Here is a 20,402-nt window from a genome sequence, read left to right on the forward strand (position 1 = left end):
TTACAGAGGATGCTCTTGCGCGTCGCCATCGAAAATCTTGTTGATCGACCCAAGAAGCATCTTCCAGACATCTCCACTCGCAGACTCGGTGTCGACGATGTCCCTTTAATGCCGTTGTTAGCGTTGCAGCAGTGTTACGTGTTTGGGGGGGCAAAGTACCTTGGCAAGCGCAATCCGCTGTCGAGGTGCTGTAAAGTGTCGAGGCCCTCCTGGTGACTCCCGAAACTGATGAATTGGATGCCAAAGTCCCTTGGCTGAGTCTCCTTCCTGAGAAGCTCATCCACAAACTCCCTGATCACTCTTTCGAGGTCGCAGTTGCTGTCCGAGCACCAGGCTCCGTCGGTCAGGATGTAGCAGGTCATCGGCTTGCCTTGCTTTGACACTCGCTTCCCGAAGAAGCTTTTGCTACTGCCGCTTCCGAAGAATGACGCCCGAAACAATTTGAACACAGTCTCGAGTACCATTCTCAAATTTTCGTGGCCCACGCCCAGTGAGTGCCTTTTCTTGACAGCTTCGGTCAATTCGGATGACTTGTTGGAATGAAGTCGCTTGCTCGAAGAGGAGAAATACAGATCCAGGCCATCGGGATCGGCGACTTTGACGATGTATGCAAGCAGGGAGAATCGTGAGGTCACAAGAGACCAATCCGCGCTTCGCATAGAGTTGGAATCATCGACTATGAAGACCTGTTTTGTCTGCTCAGTACCCCGTTTATTCACGGCGTCGAGGGTTTGGAACTTACATGATCACGTTTGCTGATCAGTTCCATAAATCTTTCCCCGCCCTCCGGGTCGCTTTTTGCTTTTAGCCTTCGTGTTCTTTGTGCCTTTTCCCAAAGGTATGCTGCATCCACAGACCAGTAGGAACTCGTCCTCTCGGGCTGAGAGGTGCTTGGTCGTCCGGTAGAGCTTGAATACTGGTTGGAATGCCTTGCATCGGATGGTGAGTGAGCTTGTGGCGGCGACCCGGCGTCTTGCGGTGTTCCTTGAATCCTTTCCGGGCTGTGCTCAATACGTCTCCTTTCGCCAGTGATGGAGTTTCCCGTTTCGATCCGGATGCTCCCTCTCGAGATCGGCGCATAGGCCGACTGAGCCCGTGAGTTTTGACGAGTTCCAGCCTGCGGTTCTTGGGGAGCGTCTTTGAGCGTGGGGGTCCTGGACGACGATGGACTTCCATTAGACGAGCTCCACATGGAGCTTTGCCTTGCGTCTTTGGCCTGCCTGAGAATCATCTGTGACTTCACCCACAGCTGTTTCGCAGTGGGGCGCGCACTCTCTTCACCGAGCATCTCTTGGACCATGGTAATGAGCACAGCGCGGGTGATATGGTCTGTCCTGCGCTTGCTTTCCACAATGCGATGGTGTGTGCGCTCGACGGATGAGAGCATTTTCTCGCCATTATGGAAGCTTGCGTCGTCCTTGTGATTCGGGATTTTGTCCGTTTCTTCCTTGCGGTCGGCGCGATACCTCTGCAAGCCTTCCTTACCGAGAACGAGCCATGTTGCTGCCTCGCTGTAGACACAGCCGAGAGACCATATGTCGACGGACTTGGTGACACGCAGGCTGGTAGGGCCAACCAGGCTGTCATTCCGGTAAGTTTCTGGAGCTCCTGGAATGGGTATCAGCAGGCTTGGGCAGAGCAAAGGCGGAAAGACTGAATACTCACCGTATGTTTTTGTGCCCCATGCGTCCGTATCAGTCATCTCACCAGTTGCGGACTGGGGTTTTCTGAAGTGGCTAAGCCCGAGGTCAGCGAGTTTGAACTCGTACTTGTAGGCAGATGGCCTGTCGTTGCTGATGACGAGAATGTTGTCGGGCTTGATGTCTTGGTGCCAGCTGTGATCCCGTTGTCAGATAGGTATGGCTCAGTCCTGAGGGGGTGGGTGACAAACCCTTGGAAGAAGTCCGCATTCTCCAAATCCTGGTCGTTGAGATTATGGATTTTGAGGAGGGCAACGATTGGGTAGAAGAGACCGCGCCAGAAGGATAAAATGTCCTCTTCTGTTGTAGGCGGCGGGACATCGTTGAAGTACTGCTCAAGAGTTCCTTTATCGGCATACTCCAGGAGCACATTGTGCGTGCCGCCATGTGTGAAATTACCATGGAACCCAATCAAGCCAGGTACGAAACCCTGGTTGCTACCGGCAGCCAGAACCCGTCTGAAGGCGCGTATCTCGTTGGAATATAACGATTTGGCATCTCTTGTGCAGTAAGTCTTGACGACGTAGGTGTGGGCATGACGGAATCCTGCGTGCTAATGGATAATCAGCATCGGAGTCGATCCCGAGGCCAGTATGGGACATGTTCAGGATACCTTCTTCTCAGAGCTGCCGTGCGGCTCAAGCTCATCGTAGGCCTGTGGGAGAGTGATCTTGAAGATATTTGATGTCCCCCCTCTGCCAATTGGATCCTTTGTCATGATGGGTAGGATTCGAGCGTCTTCATAGACCAGGTCCATGTTGTAGGTAAGAGGCTGGGCGCAGAACTGCCATTGAACCTCCTTGAACCGCCCAAAGAAATCAGATCCATCATAGGCAAATGGGAAGTTTGCGGGCTTGTGGTCGAAGGGCAGTCGAGTATCGCAAAGGCTGGTGTAGCGAACAAAGGTTTCGATCTGACGACCTTGGCCGATGATGAGCAAGACGCAAAGAACCTTTGGGTATTCTTTGGAGATGGTGCTTTGATACGCCTCCAACCCTCCGTCGGGCTTGAGGCGCTGTAGAAGTTGGCTGATCGTCTTGCTGGCTTTGAAATACTCGACGACTCTTTGTTGGGGCACGTAAGAAGGATCAGCAGCTGCCCCTGGAGCACCGATTCCCCTTATCTTTTGGCTCTCGATCCAGACACGAAACTCCTGGTGGAGCTCCGAGTCGAGCTCTGAGTCGACCATACTGGAGACTGCATGCGGTGGCAAGGGGCGTCCGAGTGGGACCGCGATTCGCCGGTCGAGCGCGGGAGGCACGAGCTGTGCTGCGCGGTGTGTCGGTCTCGTTGGTCCGGGGTAGTCGCGAGGAAGGTTTGACGCGCGCAACCGTCCGCGGAAGGTGGGATGGGGGGCGAAAGATTTGCGGCGCAAGCGGGGACGACGCCGCAGGTACTTTTAAAGAGGCTGACAGCCGCCAAGGCAGAAAGCTCTCGAACTGCCGCAACTTGACGAGGCTGAGGCTGAGGTCTGGGCGCAAGGCTACGGGGTTGCTGCCTAAGGTGCTTGTGCCGGCGAGGCGCACGATCGACGAGAATCGCGCTGCAGCCGGAGGCCACCCTTGCATGCGTGCAGGTGCGGGGGCTATGCATGCCGACCCACCAATGATTGTTTCCGACTTATGATGTCAGTAGCTGGCCAGCTGAGTGGTGAGGCTTACTTGCTACAAGCCGCAGCAGGGCGCAGTGAAGGGCGCAGTGAAGACGTGCAGATGGCACAGTCTCTTTCCACGCGCCACGATTTGAGCCCCGCAAAAGAGACTACAATTTTCCATCGGGAGTTGAAGCGAATGCCTTGACGTAGATGGGAGACCCAAAACTGTACAAGTATACCCGGACATTTGATTCTACTACGTACGCAAGTAAGACAGATGTAAGTAGACCCGATGGGAAAAAAAAAGTTACCACACCAGAGGACAGCACCAGGTCCGAAAGGAAGAGAACCAGGCCATCCTTATCTTACAAAAACTAATCATCGTCCAGCGGCGCTAAACAAGGCACATTGCAGCGTCCTTGGCCTGTTGGGCACGCGTCAATCTGCGATTGAAATACCACCAGGCCGAGAACGTGCAGCAGCTCAGGGGTAACGTGATTGCAAAGAAGAACTCAATAGCACCAGTTGATACAGTTCTTTCCTGAGGGTCTCCGTCTCCTGAGTCCCACCTGATTATGTCCGTACTCATAAGAGTCTGCGTCCAGGTCAGTACATGCTGTATAGCTTTTACGGGAACACTTACACAGATAAATGTTGCTGGAAGAAAAAAGAGCGTGACAAGCGTGATGATCCTCATCGAGACGGTTTCTTGTTGCGTTTGCTGCGCGACCGCATGCATACTTTGCGCCGAGAGCCTGCTAGCCTCCATATTGTGGTACTCGAGGGCGCCGAAGAGCAGGTTTTTCCTGTCGGCCAACACCCGGACCAGGGACTCTGCCCGGCTCTTTTGAAGCCGCAAGTCGTTCTCTGCGCTGGAAGCGCGTCTGAGAAACCTCTCTACGTCGTCGCCGCAGTTCATGCTGATTTCGTCAGAAGACTCGTCTGCGCGTAGCAGTTCTTGGTAGAATTTCTTCATCTCGCTGATCACACTGAGGTTGATGTTGATGACCAGAATCGCGCCGTTTGTCTTCTCTTCGAGATATTGCGCCCTCTGCAAGTCGGCAAAGTAGAACCTGAGCTCGTCATTCCCACCAGCCGTTTCTACTTTCTCTTGCGTCCGTCGCTGCGCGTAGTACGAAGTGCTCGCGAATTGTCGTAGTTTGCCCGGAAGTTTGGCCCATGAGTGAGAGGAGCCCGAAAGCATTTGTGAGCCTTTTTCGGTAGCGAGGCTGGATAGCCCTGACCATGATCGCTGAGAGAGCTTTGGTGAAGGCGTAGTTGGCAGAGCAGCAACCTTAGACTTTGGCAGTCTATCGACATCGGCGGACAAGACTCGTCGTGTCTTATCTTGAGCCTCATCCTCGAGGAAGTCAATGTAAGATTGCCAATTTTCTCCTGCCCAGTCGATGTAGATGAGATGAGTGTTTAAAGATGATGCGAAGGACCGACTGTTAGTATCGAATTGCGAGGCAGCCGCCCGGCTGGATGGATCTGTGGCTTCCTTGACCCTGTTTTCCATCAGGCCATCGCCTTTGACGACGATCCATGACGCGCGCCCTGTCACAATGTCAAAGGTGTGATGTATGGCGGTTTGCCGAACAGACCATGGCCAGTCTGTTTGCTTGGGAGAGTGCTCGACCGACTTCAGGTTGTAGCAGAGCCGAAAGTCTCTTCCCGAACGTCCGATTTCGGGGATCCTCGTGCTTGAGTCTAGTAACCTGGACTCCGAACGGAAACCGCCATAGTGAAGCTCTTGGCCATGTTCGCGTCTTCCGAACGTCAGGACAAAGTCGAGAAAAGCGGGCATTACCTGATGATAAGTGAAAAGGAGGGACATCATGGGCCGCGAGATCAACAGCCTGTCTCTTGAATGGCGAGCGTGGATGAACCTGTTTGATTAGTGTTGGATTCCAGGTGAAGACAAGTGCAGATACTTACGTAAAACAACATCGGGGGTCCTTGATGCCAGGGTTAAAGTTCGTGTCGATTTTGTAGAGTTTCCCAAGCTCATCTACATCGCTGACACAGCTTGTTTTGAATCCTGAGCCAAGAGATGGTGTATCAGACATCGCATCGCGTAAGTAGTCGGAGTAACGGAACTCACCACATCCTTGCTCTTCGCATATCCAGAATGCAAGCTTCGCTTTACCATCAACACAGCAAAGCTTGGTTTCTGCGTCGTTGAGGCGAGTGAGGTAAGATTGCAATTGATGAGGGTAAGAATCAGTAGAGATAAGGTTCACTGGATACTGTACCACCTGCTCAAGGGAGTCGCTAAACTCTCTTAGGCAGGAGTCCCGTCCCATCTTGGAAAGTAGGAGGGTGGAGAGATTGATGGAGTCTGATGGCGATGAGGTGCACCTTTTTCGCCCTTTTGAACTGGCTTCTGTGGCCAAAACCCCTCAGCCTCGACGCCTCTGGGGCGGAGCCGAGTTACACAGGGCTGACTTGACGCATGAAACTGCGGAAGGCGAAGCGCAAGGCAGAAATCGCATAGCAACCAACAAAAGTGGATCATTTGATATCAGAAGCTTGACACGAGACAGTCGCGTAATGCATTTCATCTGATACAGCCTTCCTAATCCAATAGCATCCGGAAAAGGGTCGGTCTTCTACCAACGAAGCTCCATAACGTGCTCCCTTTCGTTCTGGTCCTATTAGTAGGCTCCTCATCAATCACAAGGAGAACGCGGCCTTACCGAGTCCAGCACCCTCGGAATGCTGAAGTGGTACGTATCGTTTGACAACTGGACACCGGAACCGGTCAGTCCGAGGCGGAATCTAATCGACATCGATCGGAGATCCAGCCTTACTCTGACTGTAATGGTTTGACCGGGGAAGAGGCTTTGGAGGTATTCCTCCAGCTTGTCCTTATCCAGCCTGTAGGCTGAAAAGGTGTCTTGCACCATGGCGAATGACTGATGAAGGCAACGCTGCTTTCGAAATCGGCTTGTGAATGGCAAGGAATGGTCGAACAGGGCTTGTCAGAAATCAAGGCGGCCGGCAAGGCTGAGCAACAACGCCTTTAAGTGTTTCCCCAGCTTGCCGCAAGATTGCGACCGGCGTCAAAGTACAGCAGGTGTAGAGCGGTTTCAATCAATGAAAACCCACAGCTGGAAGCCAGCTGCGCTTGACCGACCAATCCAGACGCCACGCCCTTCTATCATGAGCCAGCTGGCAGATGAGGCTCAAAAACCGGCTGCTGGTTGGGCAGACGCGGTGGGTGAGCTGAGGGGGAAAGACGCGGCTGTGTCCGTGCGTGCCGCTGCGGAAAGGCAGATGCATATGCATGCCACAACCATTGGTGCATGGTGCGGGGGCCGCAGCTGACACACATACCAAGGCAAGGCAAGGCATCGGAGAAGTACTGGCCAAGAGAAGAATAGCGATCAGAGAAAGAATGCTTGGTGGCCAGCCGCGTGCTACGCCGGAATTCTGAAGCAATCGCTGCGGAGATGAGCCTTCCGATCGAGATCACGGTGTTGGCTGTGGCTGGCGTAGAGAGAGAGTGTGTGTGTGCTTCGCCCTGCACTACACAGCCGTCTATCTGCCGCAGGCCTCAGCACCACAACAACACCGGCTGGCGGCGGTGACACTTCTGCGAGTCCTTGTACGTCTGCATCCAATCAGCGTCCCCGCCTTGTCTGCAAACGGTCATGCAGTTTTCGCCTCGCTCAACTTCCGGGATGAGGCTGGTGCATCTCTCTGTGGCTGAGAGGAGGCGTCGGTCATCGGTATGCGCACGAGGCTGATCCGAGGCACAGATCCAATCAGCAGGACGTCTAGAAATACTCAGGTCCCTGGAAAGTCGCAGCAGACGGCTGCGGTCCATGAGAGCTCTTTCCCTTATGACCCTCCCGTTCACAACTGCTGACAGGAGACGAGCACGTGCCGTACTCCCCATCTCACGCCGTCATTGACGTGGCTGTGCGTACACTCCCATGTTCATTGTTGCGAGAGAGTAGCCTGATCATCGGATGGTGCGAGTTCATAATGCTGGCAGTGGTGGCGAGGTCGACAGCTGAGACTCGTCTTTCGATGGCGAGGAGGTGCGGCGATGATGCAGGTTCGACAAGGGCGGAGTGGTGCCACCTCAGCAAAAAAGATATTGCTGCAGGATGTCGGCATGTCCGCACAAGGGTTGCCTGGACCAGCAACAAAAGAAAAGGGAGGAGAATACACCCCCTGCGTTGAGTGTTTTTCCACGGGCAGAAGGCGGCGAGGATGGCGGCCAGGAGGGCGGCGGTGGCGGGGCGCTGGGCATCTGAAGCAAAACAGCAAGCCCTTCTTCCACAACCAATACTCGGCCATTGTAAAAACACCAAAAAGAACTCCACCGCATCGCTCTTTGATAGGAGGGGACGTCCAAAGGGCAAAAAAGATGCTGTTCTCCGCTCCCAGAATCGAACTAGGGACCTTTCGATCGCATTGAATCGCCGCTCCGAAGAGCTTGTGATAGCAACAGATATTACAGTCGAACGTGATGAACCAACTACACCAAGCGGAGGCGTGACACCGAATCGGAGTCGGAAGGAGGTGGACCTCCTTTGCTTGGATGAGGAAAGAGCGATCTTGCACCGTATATATACCGTACAGTTTAGACGTCGCGGGGCTGATTATGAAAGCGTACCTCGACTCAGGTCTGTTAGTGCCCGGCAAAGAGAAAGAGGGGTGTGAAAATTTCGTGTGGATGAACCTCGGATATGCTAACGGTGGATGTGGCGGCATCTCGGCCCTGTAGTGTAACTTCGGAGATCTACTCCGTTGACTAGATGATCGTTCGGGCAAGAAAAAAGCTCAAAGGAATCAAGGAAACCACAAGGAGCGTGGAATAAGCATGCAAGTCTCTGGAAAGAAGCACAACGTTAGGTTCGTAGGACATCAGCATCCACGGAAGAAAACAAAGTTTAAACGCAAATATGTAGTTCAAATATGTCGTGTTCGATCGCTCTCAGACCGAGAGAGCGACGGTTGGTATATGTATGTATATGTATGCGCAGAACAAGGAGTTCCAGGATTCCAGTCTCGATCGTAGACATAGTCTCCACAAGGGGAGACGTTGCAGATGCTGAGTATTACACATGTCGATCCTCAAAACGTCCGGGGATCAAGGTTCCCAAAACGGTTGGAAATAGATTGCTGGGTCGGAGCAGTCAACCATTCAAGCCACGAGACGTTGCCGTACATCACGGCCAATGATGGTCGCAGCCATGGCCAGTCCCCGCAAGTACTCTCCCAGCCCCCACCTAGTTCTTCTCGACATCGAACACGATGCCATTCTGCTTCCTCAGATCCGTCGTGATGCCCAAAACAATCCTGCTCATCTCCTCCAGCTTCTTCGCCGCCGCCTCGTCCCTCTCTCCGATTATCCGCGCAAACTCGGCCGCCTCCTCTTGCAAGTTCAGCTTCGCCTTCTCGCCCGCCAGCTGCGTCTTCTCCTTCGTCCGCGCATCCAAAAAGACCACGCTGTCGATGTCCGTCACCCCGTTCACAATCAACGTCCCCTTCTCGCCATACACCTCGCTCGGCGCCGCCGACGTATAAATCTTGCTCTGGTTGATATCCACCGCAAACCCCTCATACTGCAGCCGCACGAACCCGCCGCCGTCCGCGCCCGTCGCCACAAACACGGGGCTGTACGACTGCGCCCCGGGCCGGCCGAACAGCGCCACCGCCGCGGCGATGGGGTAGACGCCGAGGTCGACGAGGCAGCCGCCCGAGAAGGCGAGGCTGAAGATGTTGGGCGTCTCGCCCGCCAGCACCGCGTTGTAGCGCGACGAGTACGCCGCGTAGTTGAGGCTGGCGCCGTACACGGGGCCCAGCCGGCCCAGGGCCTCGCGCAGCACCCCGAAGTTGCGCTCCTGCAGGTGCCGGTTCGCCTCGAGCACGAACACGCCCTTGTCCCGCGCGAGCGCGTGCAGCTCCTCGAACTCGCCCGCCGTCGACGTCGACGGCTTCTCCAGGATGATGTGCTGCTTGTTGTTGTTGCTGCTGCCGGCGAGGAGGCGCTTGGCCTGCGCGTGGTGCAGCGAGTTCGGCGACGCGATGTAGACGGCGTGCACGTCGGCGGCGGCGGCGAGCGCGTCGAGCGTCGTGTAGGTCGAGGGTGCGCCGTGCTTGGACGCAAAGGCCGAGGCCGTCTCTTGCTTGCGCGAGTAGACGCCGACGAGCTTCCAGGCGCCCGTCGCGTGGGCCGACTCGATGAACGAGTCGGTGATCCAGCCGGTGCCGATGACTGCGAAATTGAGCATTTTGGACGTGGCTTTGAGGGGACAATGGAGGGTTTGGGAGGAAAGAGGCGATGGCGGTTATTAGAGTTGTCGCGCCCGTCTTCGGGCAATGCCCCGCCATCCCACCACTTTGGCGTTACATCATCTGTGGTGGGGACCTTCCCGGCTGGACCTGCCAGGAAATCGAGGCCCCGGCATCCGAGAGCGCCCGCCAACAGAGACTCAATCAGGCTCGAAAACAGCCTTGGGCGCGGTGATTGATAAAAACTTGTCTGCGGATGGCGGTTTCCCGAGAGACGAGCTGCATCTCGCCCCTTCCAATTTCGACACCGGTCAAACCGCATCACCACACGCCTGTGATTGGACTCCACCATCTCAGTGGTACAGCGGCTGACGAAAGCAGTGGAACCACGCATATCGGAATCCTCTATCTGGATGCATTGTACAGTTTCCAACACTCGCATCTACATCCGGATATCTGCTTCAGCTAAACCTACTTCTACATCGGTATACTTTCTTCAACTGCCCACAAAGCATCGCCAAAGGTCAGTCACCATCACATGCAGTTGAAAGGAAGCAATTCGCATGTGGAAAAGATCGAGCTTGTCATGCAGTCGTCTTGTAGCATTGGCTATTGGCTGAGAGTGTGTGCGCGCGCGAGAGAAGACATAAAAAGATATACAATGACTGGGTATCATGGCTCTCATGTACTGTGCTGTGTTGTTGTTGTCTTGTCGCTCGGAGGTTGTCCGCCAGACGAAATCAGAAGAACGCCTGTTACAAGGGTGCCATAAACGTCAACGCCGTAATACAGGCTAAAAGAGAGTCGAGAAGAAAACAGGAAGAAGCAGGAAACTGAGTGTGCGCCTCCGAAAGAAAAGAACTCCGAGTATGCTTGTGGTACAATGCCAACTTCGCTGAAAGGAGGTGTCCAAAGCCGATTCTTACAAATTTCTTTTTCTGTGGCTTCTTTGTGCTGCCTCTGGCAGATGCTTGCTCCATCGTACTGCAGTCTGGTCGCGTGCTTGTTCGTCATCAGTCTTCCCAGATGGTCTCCAGGTCAAGATCTCCTCTCTTCTCGGCACCGCAAACACTCCAGCGCTTGCGCTTGTCGCGGCTGTTCATGCTGAAACCCATCGGCCGAGCACGGGGAACGTCGAGGCTGCTCCGTCTCATCCCGTCACCACCGCGCTCGGCAGCCTTGGCCGCCGCCTCCATCCTAGCGATCTTGTCCGCTTCAATGGCCGCCTCCTCGGCGTCGGGCGAGTCTTCGATCGTCTCCAAGCTGGAGATGCTGGGACTGCGGGAGCGCATCGAGGTTGGTGTGGACGGCACCGACGAGGAAGAGTGGGAGCTGGGGTAGGCGGCAGGGAACGGCTCGTTGAACTTGGTGGCAGAGAGTGTTGGCGAGGGTTGCGAAGGCGTTGATGGAGAGCTGCCGCTAAAGGGGGAGTTGGTGCTATGGAGCGGCGACATGGGCCTACGTCGCTGGCGGCCAAAAGTGTTGCCGGCGTGCATGGTGATGGCCGCAGGGCCGTCGAGAGACCGACGCGGGGCGAAGTCGAGCTCCTGCTCCTCTGAGATGATGCCAATGTCCGAGACGGCCGGGGCACTGGACGGGGGGTATGACTCGTCGAACTTCAGCGAGGCGCGAACACGAGCGGGGGAGCGCATGGGGCTGGAAGGTCTTGGGATGGCGGCACTGTTCATGGTGCTCGTCGGGCTCATTGGCGTAGGCGAAGAGTGGGCGCGGGTCATGATGGGGGCACTCAGCGAGGTGGAGCGCAGGTGAGGCCTGGCGTAGGACGAGCGGTTCCTTGTTTGCGGCGACATGTGTGGCGACAGCAGCGAGGAAGGCGACGGGTCGGTGCAGCGACGCGGTGTTTCTGGGCGGCTGGAGCGCATTTGAGGCAGCTCTTCGAGGCGGTCCTTCTCTTCCAAGCGCAGCTCCTTGAGGCTCTGGATGGTCGAGTCCGGCACGGGGGGTGCGGATTTGGCTTGGTTGCGACCCACGAAGGGGCGGTCGCAAGGTTGGGGAGCGGTCTCGTTCATGGTGCAGAAATTCGGTTGGGCTGGGCGAGGCACAGCTGAGGCATGACACGGTATCAAGCGCGACTGGGACAGGTTGCGCTTCGGCTCGAAGCAGGTTCTCGGCGAGGGCGAGGGCGGTCGCGAGGGCGGAAGTCGAGTCGCTAGGGCGTGGGCGGGAAGGGTCGCTTGCCGCGCAGTCGGCGGGGACCTTGGATCGGAGGGTTTTCAGAGCGCGTGGAAGCTGGAGAGGCACGGGGCACGAGGCCTTGCACCAACGGTCGAGACTGGACCCCTAAGGAATATTGGCGGGCCAGGCCTTGGGCCGGTGGATGCCGAGCAAGCTTCACGTAAGGGCGGCAGGCGCGCGAGAGGCCAGGTGCATTCTGCGCCGAGCAGGAACAGGCACGGCGACGGCAGGAGCAGGCGAGAGAGCGGCGGATGTGATGTTGTTTCTGCACCGCGCCGGGTGTTTCGAGGGTGCGGACGGCGCCTTTTGCAGCGGCTGGCAGGCGCAGGGTCGGCAAGCGCAGGGACCGCCGCCGCTTCGCCGTGCGCATTTTGCGCAGTGCGGTCATCGCTCCTTGCACCGACCCCGAAATCTCCAGCTACACCGCCGCCATCCCAACACCCCGCGTCATCCTAGGCTCCATCGCCGCCCAATGACGCCCCTCTGCAGCCAACAGGGCTGCCCGAGTCCCTGACGATCGCCATTAGCCTGCCCCAAAGGCAAAGAAGCTCGAGGCCCGCAGCGTGGAACCCACGGCGCCAGCCCACGCCCCCAAGCCACACGCTGCGACGGCGAAGCAAACGGCTCAAACGCTCGCGGCGCGAATCCCCACACGCTGTGCCACTCCACGAACAACGCTGCGCACCGGCCGCTCGTCGCCAGGAGGGATCTTGCCTGCACCGTAGGCGTTCCTGCATCACGGCACCTGCCCTCGCCGTCGCCCACGTCACGCGGCGTGCTTCTCGACCGCGGTCTTTGGGAGAAGATGCTGGAACACTGACCCATGGCATCGCGTTTCATGGTGGCTAGCACAGCCGCGTGCTAGAGGTGAAGACAGCGGCCCGGCCGCTCGGAAATGGCCGCTGCATGAAGGGGCGTTCCAAAAACGGCGCAACCCGAATAGCTGTCCGCCCTAGTTTTACAAAGCGCATTGTACTTACATACCACCACTCTCGGGCGCACTACTGACCGACCGAATAGCGGCATTATTATCATCATCTACAGCCATAGCCATCATGATCGCATGCGCTCAGTTGACCCTGCCATTACGAAAACTCTTCACCCAGCGCAGGTCCCGCTTGCTGATCCCCATAGCGGTGCTGCTGCTGCGAGCCCTGCGCCGCTTCCTCGCGCTCGAGCTCTCATCGCTTGCATTGTCTGCCGGCGCCGTGACGTTGCCGCGGTCCGGCACCTGCAACTTCGGCCCAAAGACGCCCGACGCCCAGATCAGCACCCCGTTGCTTCAACCGAACCCGTCCGCCACTTTGTCCTCGCCGCCTCCACCCGCCGCATTGATGTTCTCGTCCGAGTACTCTTCGAACATGATGCCGTCCCCCTCGGCGTCAGCGGTCTTCTGGAAGCTCGGTGTCGAGCCTCCCGTCGCCCGCCAGGTGTAGAAAGAGGAGTCCAGATACCGCTGCGCGATCTTGAGATCCGGTAGACTCCACGTTTAAGCTTTTACTCACATCACATTACAACTAGCAAAAGTAATCACTCTTATGATAACAACAAAGAAAATTTCTATTCTTCGAGTCTTACCTGTCTATACATTGATCGGAACTTACCAGCCTGCTGGTTTGAAACTTACCCACCTTAAAAACGCGGATCCTCGGCGTTGACGCTTTCAAGCCAAACAGAACTGTCTCCATACGTCTTCCTGAGGTCAGCAATGACATTACCCCAGGCATCCACGTTCTTCGTCGCATTCTGAAAGTCGATACTGTCAGGACCATGGTTTGTGCGCTCTCTCTCAACAATCTTCCCAAGAACATCGAGCGCGATTTCAGCAAAGCCGACTGCCTCGTTGATGTCGAGTAGGGACCGAGTGTTCTTAGTGCACCAGCTCGCACGATCTTTGTCGTTTCGCCACTGGATGCTGTTGAACCATTTTCGGAAAAACCTTGTCATGACTCTGAGGTCTTGCTGCACCAACAAACGGCCGAAGATGTAGACTTTGGCTTCTAGGGTGTTTTCGACGTAGCTCTCAATTTCGCAGAGCGCACATCGGCACCGAAACCCATAAGAGGACGACAGTTTGCTCTGGCGCTGGCTGTATGGCTGCCAGACATCCGAGTATCTGGTGGTGATCTCCTCACCAGCCTTGATGTCGCGTGAGGCCGACATTACCAGCGACTTCTTAGTTCCGGTACTCCACGTTGCGTTGTTGCAGCACACGTGGTTCAGTCGGGACATCTCCTTGTACACCGCATTCTCTGGCTTTTCTGCATCGATTGTGATGTTGAAGCAGTTCGTGCAATAGATACCCAAAGCCCAGGCTTTGACCTCCGCAAGCGCTGCCGGCGCTCCCGTCGGCGCCGGGCCCATTGTTTCGCGTGCTGTGTTCACGCAACTTTCCAGGGCAAACAGTCCCATGTAGTCGTCCAGGTTATTGCTTCCCCGTACGAGTTTGTTGAAAAGTCTGTCAGGGTTTGGGGGGAAACTGTCCTCCCCGGTCGGATAGACCATGAGCGGACTTTCTTGGTGGATTTTAGAGCCGCGCGGGATATCTTGCGTCGCGAAGGTCGCTGTCCCAGCTCCTTCAATCTGGCGGAACTCAAACATGGCCATTATGTTAGTCAATTACTCGCTTTTTGTTTGTGATTTATACTTCTCGATTCGACGTTGGCTCGCAATCAATGCAAGACGCGTTGGTGGCAGTAGTACTGAAAAGGGTTCGCTGGTGGGATTCTGACTGATGAGTTCCGGACTCTTGTCGACGTTGGCTCGCAATCAATGCAAGACGCGTTGGTGGCAGTGGTGAAAAGGGTTCGCTGATGGGATTCTGGCTGATGAGTTCCGGGCTCTTGTCGACACTTTATATCTTGGGGCTACGATCATTGTATACCGGCATCACATTGCTGCTGCGAGCTAAATTTGGCACGAGAAGACAATGAGTGAGTGGCCCTAAAATAGACTGATTCTTTGTTCCAACTCACTACCCGCGTGGACAAAGTCCTTGTCCTCTGCTTCATTGATCCACTTCTCAGCACCCAACAAAGGGGTTGATTGACCCGTACCTCCTCTTGAACCGCATTTCCAAGACGGAATATCCCTTCAGCTGTATCGACACAGGATCAAGCAGTTCGCGATACGCATCTACAGGTGCTCATCTAGCCATCTCTTTGTCTACCGTCTATCTCCTCCAACTCAATAGACATAGGGAATAGGCTTCGCGCTCTCAATATCGACATAGCCATAGTGCACCATATCCGAGTTCTCCGCCATTTTCTTAGCCCAGGCACCCATATCCTTCATGAATGCCTTCTCGTTCTCCTCGGAACTCATATCGATGGGCTCGTGATCCTTGCCCATCTGGCGGATCTGCGAGCCGGCGACGACGGTGGTCGCGCCGAAATCGTTGTCGTCCGGACGCTGCTGGATGGCGGACTGGACCTTGCCTTCCAGGAGGTCCTTGGGCAGGCGCGGCTCCTGGCACACGGGCCGGCCGAGGCCGACGCCGTCGACGGACTTGAGCGCCTCGACCATGGCAGCACCCGTCTTGAAGCCGCCGGTCACGTACGTCTTCGTCTTCGTCAGCGCCGGCGTGATCAGGTCCGCAAACTCCAGGAAGAAGGCTTCGCGCTTCTTGGTGGATTCCCTGAGCACAGGCCGAGTTAGCAGGCTGCCGACGCCAGTCCCGTGGTGAAATGCACATACCTTTGGTGCGAGAACGCAATGTGCTCGTACGTGCCGCCGGACAGCTCGACGAAGTCGAACTCGTTCTCCTCGAGCAACACGCACAGCCGCTTCGCGTCCTCGGGCTGGAAGCCCTTGTCCTGAAACTCGACCGAATTGAGCTTGATGCCGAGAACGAAGCTCGGGCTGGTGCTCTTGCGAACCTCCCGGCCAATCTCAAGAATAAGCCGCTGCCACACACGAAAACAAAACGTCAGCCCAACGTACCAACCCACTCCTCACCACGCGCACACACACAACTACTACTCACCGCCCGATTCTCCAACCCCCCGCCATACCCATCCGTCCGCCTATTCGTCGTCTCGGACAAAAACTGCGCCAACAGATACCCATGCGCCCCATGCAACTGCACCCCATCGAACCCCGCCGCCTCCAGATACCCCGCCGCGTGCCCGAACCCCTCCACCACGCCGCGAATCTCCTCCGCGCTCGCCGCGTGCGGCCGCGCAAACGTCATCCCCATCACGTCCCCCTCGAGCCTCACGTCGCTCGCCGACACCGGCGCGCCGTTGATCGCGCTCGCCACCTGCCTCCCCGGATGCGACACCTGCCCGACGACCAACCCGCCTCCGCTCTTCGCCTCCCGCGCCAGCGCCGCGAACGCCGCGAACCGCCCGTCGCCGTCGTTGGGGTCCGCGGGCGCGTCCGCGGGTATGACGGGGTTCCCTGCCGCTTCCAGCTGGTCGCCGGCGATCATGATGTTGCCGGTGAGGATGACCCCGTGCCCGCCTTGCCCCCAGCGCCGGTAGACGTTGATGAGGGCGGGCGAGGGGATGCCGCGCGCGGAGAGGTCCGAGGGGTGCCAGGAGGAGAGGCGTTCGGTCATGGCGGCTTTGAGGAAGCGGTTGGGGGCGGTTTTGCCGGAGAAGGGGAAGGGGAGGGGTTGGGCGAGGGGGGAGAGGTCGGTCGGGGAGGAGGGGGTCGGGTAGCGGGTTGGTGGGGACATTGTTGTTGGTGTTGTTGGTGTTGTTGTTGTCGGGATTCTTTGCGGAGTATCGGGGAATGGTTGGGGGGAAGGGATTGGTATGGGAAGAGCGGCGTACGGGGTTGTTATATGAGGGTGGATAGGTATACGATTTGCGAAGTCAGGCCATGCGCTTGCTTAGAAATTGAGCGAAAGAGCATGGTGATGACGACGAGCGTGAATGACGCCGGACATGGCCTCCATTCCCCTCCGCTTGCCTCGGCACTTGGACCGGTATGGATTGATTAGAAATTAGGTAGCGTGGGGGGGACGTTTTGGGTCCTGGGGATATGCGTTGTCTCCGAGAACCGATCCGAGGTGGGGGGCCGGGAGACGACGTCATTGGTCCCCGGTTTTTGGCAACTGGTGTGGGGCCCTGCAGGTTGCAGCGAAGGAACGACGGGTTGCAAAAGGATTGCGTCTGACTTTACGTGGGTAGCTGAATCCCATGTCTGCATGCATATGCATAGTCTCAGCATTTGCATCTACGTCCGGAAACCTTCAACTGCCCATACTGCTTATTTAGGTGGGCTCGGCTTTCCGCATTGATTGTCCGAGAGCTTATGGTAGTCTGGGGTGTGTCTGTGGGTGCCATCCTAACAGTCAGGCTCGCCTCTTTCATTCTGGGTTCTCCCTTTTTTTTTTTTTTTTTTTAAAAAAAACGAGACACCTCTCCGATCTCCGAAGCAAACTCTATTGACTTATCTCAGTAAGGTGCCGTGTTACCTACGTTGCTACTTCGCTTCGTTCCGGGGCAAGTGAAGTAGAATTAACTGAATTTGTTGCAACCGTGGATTCAAGCAAGCTTCAGGCAAAAGGCTATACTGGGCTCTGGACACGAGAGGGTCAGTTTGCTTCGACCAGTGTCCCAATAATGCAGGCAAAGCGAGGGACAGTAATTGTGAGGACGCAAGGCTGGCATTATTGGGCGGGATGACGTTCAAGGAGGCATGCCGCCGGATCAACCCGCTCTCCGCGCACTTTGGGGCCCACAAGCGCGGCTCGAAAGGCAGGCAAGAGGTACGGACAAAAGACGGCCTCAGCGTCGCGCCTCAAAGAAGGAGGACAAAGACGAGCAACGGCTGCGCGACTTGGCCCGAGTAGAATCATATAAAAATGGACCCCCACGCAGATTAAAAAAAGGAATCGCAGAACTGACCAATGACGTCAAAGCACCCCTCCATGCCGCCTGCGTCGCACGCGCGCGCGCTGCTGTCGGCCTTGGTCCCTCCGCCGTGGCCGTTTTATTAAGTAACGTCTCACGCTTCCGCGCCTCTCTCTCTTCTCACCCACCCCACCGCCGCCGCAGCCCAACGACAGCCTCCCCCGCCGCGCCGCAGCCATGCCCAAGAACAAGGGAAAGGGCGGTAAGAACCGCAGACGTGGAAAGAACGAGAACGTGAGCTTTTCCCCCGCCCCGGCCGCCCGCCCTGCCGACGCCGCCACTCGACCGCCTCGCATCTGCTCTCCTCGCGCAACACTTGGGGATACGAGCCGAGGGTGAGAGGGTCGTGGTGCATTGCGAGGCAGAAGACGAGGCAGAAGACAAGGCAGAGAGCGCTGACGCCCCATGTAGGACAACCTCAAGCGCGAGCTCGTCTTCAAGGAGGAGGGCCAGGAGTATGCGCAGGTCATCAAGATGCTTGGCAACGGCCGCCTCGAAGCCCAGTGCTTCGACGGCGAGAAGCGCCTCGCCCACATCCGCGGCAAGATGAGGAAGAAGGTCTGGATCAACCAGGGCGACATGTGAGTTTTCCCAGTCCCCCAGCTTTTCCCTTACAAAACTACTCCATCCCCACCCAAAATCCAACGTGTCCGCCCTCTCGCTACAGAAGCTATATATCTCCCCCGCCCCGACGTCCGACGCGGCGAAGCCAGATGCATCCAGCTGACCTGCCTAATAATAGCATCCTCCTCTCCCTCCGCGAATATCAAGACGAAAAGGGCGACGTCATCCTCAAGTACAACTCGGACGAGGCCCGTTCGCTCAAGGCCTACGGCGAGCTGCCCGAGACGGCCAAGATCAACGAGACGGACACGTACGGCGGCGAGGGCGACGAGGGCGGCATCGGCTTCGAGTTCGACGAGGACCGCTCCGACGACGACGAGAACAACCTCAAGGAGGCCGACATTGACGACATTTGAGTTATCCATGCCGGTTTCTTTATTTCCCCGAGAGTTGTCTGCCGTTGTTGTTGATATGAGGTCCGCCTCTGTTTTTTTCTGCGCCTAGAGGCTGGTAAAAACGAAAGGCCAAATCTCTTCTAGCCCGTTGGGTTTTGTTACTACAGGAACTCCGGGTTTGGAGCGCGGGACCAACGGGCTCGTGCTGGTCTTCTGGGGAGGCAAATCATAGAGGGGGGGAGTTTCGGGGGACCAAAAAACATTGTCATTTGGTTGACTGGGCAGGAGAGCGAGCATCACCAGCCGGACAAAGTCTTTTTTTTCCAAGCAGAAGAATTCAATTTGCGGATTTCCCGTCGTCAAAGTCGTTTGAGCAGATCCATCATGTGTGTCTTCTTTTTACATAAAAAAAAAGCGAATGATAAATATTGGGCGATGGGGTGGTAAATAAGAGCTCGCGCTCCGCCCTGACTTTCTTGGTTGTTCTACAATGAAAAGGGCCACCGGCCTCTTTTCCCCAAGGTTCTCCGATAACGCCAGCCGGGTTATGCTTTTCCAATGGCAAGAATGTGCTCAGAAGCTAAAATCATTTACAGTTGTTTCTTGTGTAGGCGGTGATCATGACGCAGCAGGGCTGAGCATGTGCTTAAATTTCTCGATCTGAAACTCCGTTAGCATCATTGAAACCGCAGACGCCCGCTCTTGCCGGAACGATGAGACTCACTTTAGTCGAGAGGTACTTCTCCACCTCCTCGCTGCCCTTCGTGCCCTGTTTCCACGCGAGGGGCACCATGGCGCACCTGTCCTTGACGACGACCTCCCTGTTGGGGCCCTCGACGGCGGCGACCTTGTCCGGGTTGTTGGTCAGCAGCCGGATGCCGGCGTCGCCGCCGAGGCCGAGGTCGACGAGCATGGCGGTGGCGAGGCCGTAGCTGCGCGCGTCGGCGGGGTGCCGCAGCAGCAGGTTGGCCTCGTACGTGTCGTTGCCCAGGTCCTGCAGGTTGTACGCCTTGAGCTTCTCGGCGAGGCCGATGCCGCGGCCCTCCTGGCGCAGGTAGACGATGACGCCGCCCGACGAGCTGGGCAGGCTCATCAGCCGCGCGGCCTCGTCGAGCTGCTCGCCGCAGTCGCAGCGCGCGCTCCACACCGTCTCGCCCGTGTAGCACTCGGAGTGGATGCGCACGAGCGGCGAGTTGTGGTGTTCGTGGTGCTCGGCTGCCGGTGATGATGCTGTTTCTTGGGGGGTTGTCGCGACGCCGGCCTCCTGCTTGATCTGCTCGAGGCGGCTGCTCGTGCGGCCGGGGAACAGGCGGCCGATGTAGGCGCCGCGGATCATGCGGTCGCGCTCCGTCTCGCCGGGGCGCGGGGCGTCCAGCGAGCGCGAGCGGATGTCGTTGCCGAAGACGATGGCCAGGTGCTCCTTGTTGTCGACGTCGTTCTGGTAGACGTGCAGGAACATCTCCTGCCCGGTCGTGGTCGGGATGCGGGCGCGCACGACGCATTGCACCTCGGGCAGCTTCTCCACCAGCGTCGGCTTGTGCTCGTCGGCGGCGCTGTGGTCGACGGGCACCGAGGCGGCGTCCCGGCTCAGGGCGGGAGTGCTCCGGCCGCCGGGAGTGGCGGGTGGGGTGAAGGCGGGCGAGATGATGGAGGGCGGCGGCGGGTGCGAGTCCTCGTCATTGGAGTCGCTGGCGTCGGTTCGCGGAGGGGTGGAGGCTTCGAGGTGGAATTCGGAGAGGTTGCGCGACGGCTGCGGGCGGCCATGGGCGGGCGCGGGCAGCGGGGCGTGGAGCGGCGCAAAGGCGGGCGAGGCGTGGGCGGGTAGTGTGCCTGCCAT

General features: G+C 57.1%; 9 protein-coding genes across 9 annotated transcripts; 2 read left to right on the plus strand and 7 right to left on the minus strand.

Annotated features, from left to right (window-relative positions):
* On the minus strand, positions 1 to 2,889 carry BKCO1_3200068 (serine threonine protein kinase; the record flags this gene model as incomplete). The annotated part of the gene is made up of 6 exons (XM_020274460.1): positions 1 to 103; positions 160 to 686; positions 743 to 1,608; positions 1,666 to 1,835; positions 1,892 to 2,253; positions 2,314 to 2,889. The coding sequence occupies 6 exons, from the start codon at positions 2,887 to 2,889 to the stop codon at positions 1 to 3; spliced, it is 2,604 nt and encodes an 867-aa protein (XP_020129510.1).
* Positions 2,890 to 3,688: 799 nt separating this feature from the next.
* BKCO1_3200069 (mitosis inhibitor protein kinase swe1) lies at positions 3,689 to 5,600 on the minus strand (the record flags this gene model as incomplete). Its single annotated transcript, XM_020274461.1, has 3 exons — positions 3,689 to 3,889; positions 3,938 to 5,183; positions 5,233 to 5,600. The coding sequence occupies 3 exons, from the start codon at positions 5,598 to 5,600 to the stop codon at positions 3,689 to 3,691; spliced, it is 1,815 nt and encodes a 604-aa protein (XP_020129511.1).
* A 2,940-nt stretch (positions 5,601 to 8,540) lies between these two features.
* BKCO1_3200070 (oxidoreductase) lies at positions 8,541 to 9,545 on the minus strand (the record flags this gene model as incomplete). Its single annotated transcript, XM_020274463.1, has 1 exon — positions 8,541 to 9,545. One exon carries the CDS (start codon positions 9,543 to 9,545, stop codon positions 8,541 to 8,543), a length of 1,005 nt encoding a protein of 334 aa, XP_020129463.1.
* A 1,014-nt stretch (positions 9,546 to 10,559) lies between these two features.
* BKCO1_3200071 (basic proline-rich protein) lies at positions 10,560 to 11,576 on the minus strand (the record flags this gene model as incomplete). The annotated part of the gene is made up of 1 exon (XM_020274464.1): positions 10,560 to 11,576. One exon carries the CDS (start codon positions 11,574 to 11,576, stop codon positions 10,560 to 10,562), a length of 1,017 nt encoding a protein of 338 aa, XP_020129462.1.
* A 1,221-nt stretch (positions 11,577 to 12,797) lies between these two features.
* BKCO1_3200072 (uncharacterized protein) lies at positions 12,798 to 13,178 on the plus strand (the record flags this gene model as incomplete). The annotated part of the gene is made up of 1 exon (XM_020274465.1): positions 12,798 to 13,178. One exon carries the CDS (start codon positions 12,798 to 12,800, stop codon positions 13,176 to 13,178), a length of 381 nt encoding a protein of 126 aa, XP_020129461.1.
* Positions 13,179 to 13,374: 196 nt separating this feature from the next.
* On the minus strand, positions 13,375 to 14,349 carry BKCO1_3200073 (set domain-containing protein 5; the record flags this gene model as incomplete). The annotated part of the gene is made up of 1 exon (XM_020274466.1): positions 13,375 to 14,349. One exon carries the CDS (start codon positions 14,347 to 14,349, stop codon positions 13,375 to 13,377), a length of 975 nt encoding a protein of 324 aa, XP_020129460.1.
* A 579-nt stretch (positions 14,350 to 14,928) lies between these two features.
* Positions 14,929 to 16,423, minus strand: BKCO1_3200074 (nadh oxidase; the record flags this gene model as incomplete). Its single annotated transcript, XM_020274467.1, has 3 exons — positions 14,929 to 15,379; positions 15,439 to 15,647; positions 15,728 to 16,423. The coding sequence occupies 3 exons, from the start codon at positions 16,421 to 16,423 to the stop codon at positions 14,929 to 14,931; spliced, it is 1,356 nt and encodes a 451-aa protein (XP_020129459.1).
* A 1,360-nt stretch (positions 16,424 to 17,783) lies between these two features.
* Positions 17,784 to 18,586, plus strand: BKCO1_3200075 (eukaryotic translation initiation factor 1a; the record flags this gene model as incomplete). The annotated part of the gene is made up of 3 exons (XM_020274468.1): positions 17,784 to 17,840; positions 18,018 to 18,187; positions 18,349 to 18,586. The coding sequence occupies 3 exons, from the start codon at positions 17,784 to 17,786 to the stop codon at positions 18,584 to 18,586; spliced, it is 465 nt and encodes a 154-aa protein (XP_020129458.1).
* Positions 18,587 to 19,183: 597 nt separating this feature from the next.
* Positions 19,184 to 20,402, minus strand: BKCO1_3200076 (gtp cyclohydrolase-2; the record flags this gene model as incomplete). Its single annotated transcript, XM_020274469.1, has 2 exons — positions 19,184 to 19,225; positions 19,290 to 20,402. The coding sequence occupies 2 exons, from the start codon at positions 20,400 to 20,402 to the stop codon at positions 19,184 to 19,186; spliced, it is 1,155 nt and encodes a 384-aa protein (XP_020129457.1).

Source organism: Diplodia corticola, assembly GCF_001883845.1.
Source record: "Diplodia corticola strain CBS 112549 chromosome Unknown scaffold32, whole genome shotgun sequence".
Lineage (NCBI taxonomy): Eukaryota > Fungi > Ascomycota > Dothideomycetes > Botryosphaeriales > Botryosphaeriaceae > Diplodia > Diplodia corticola.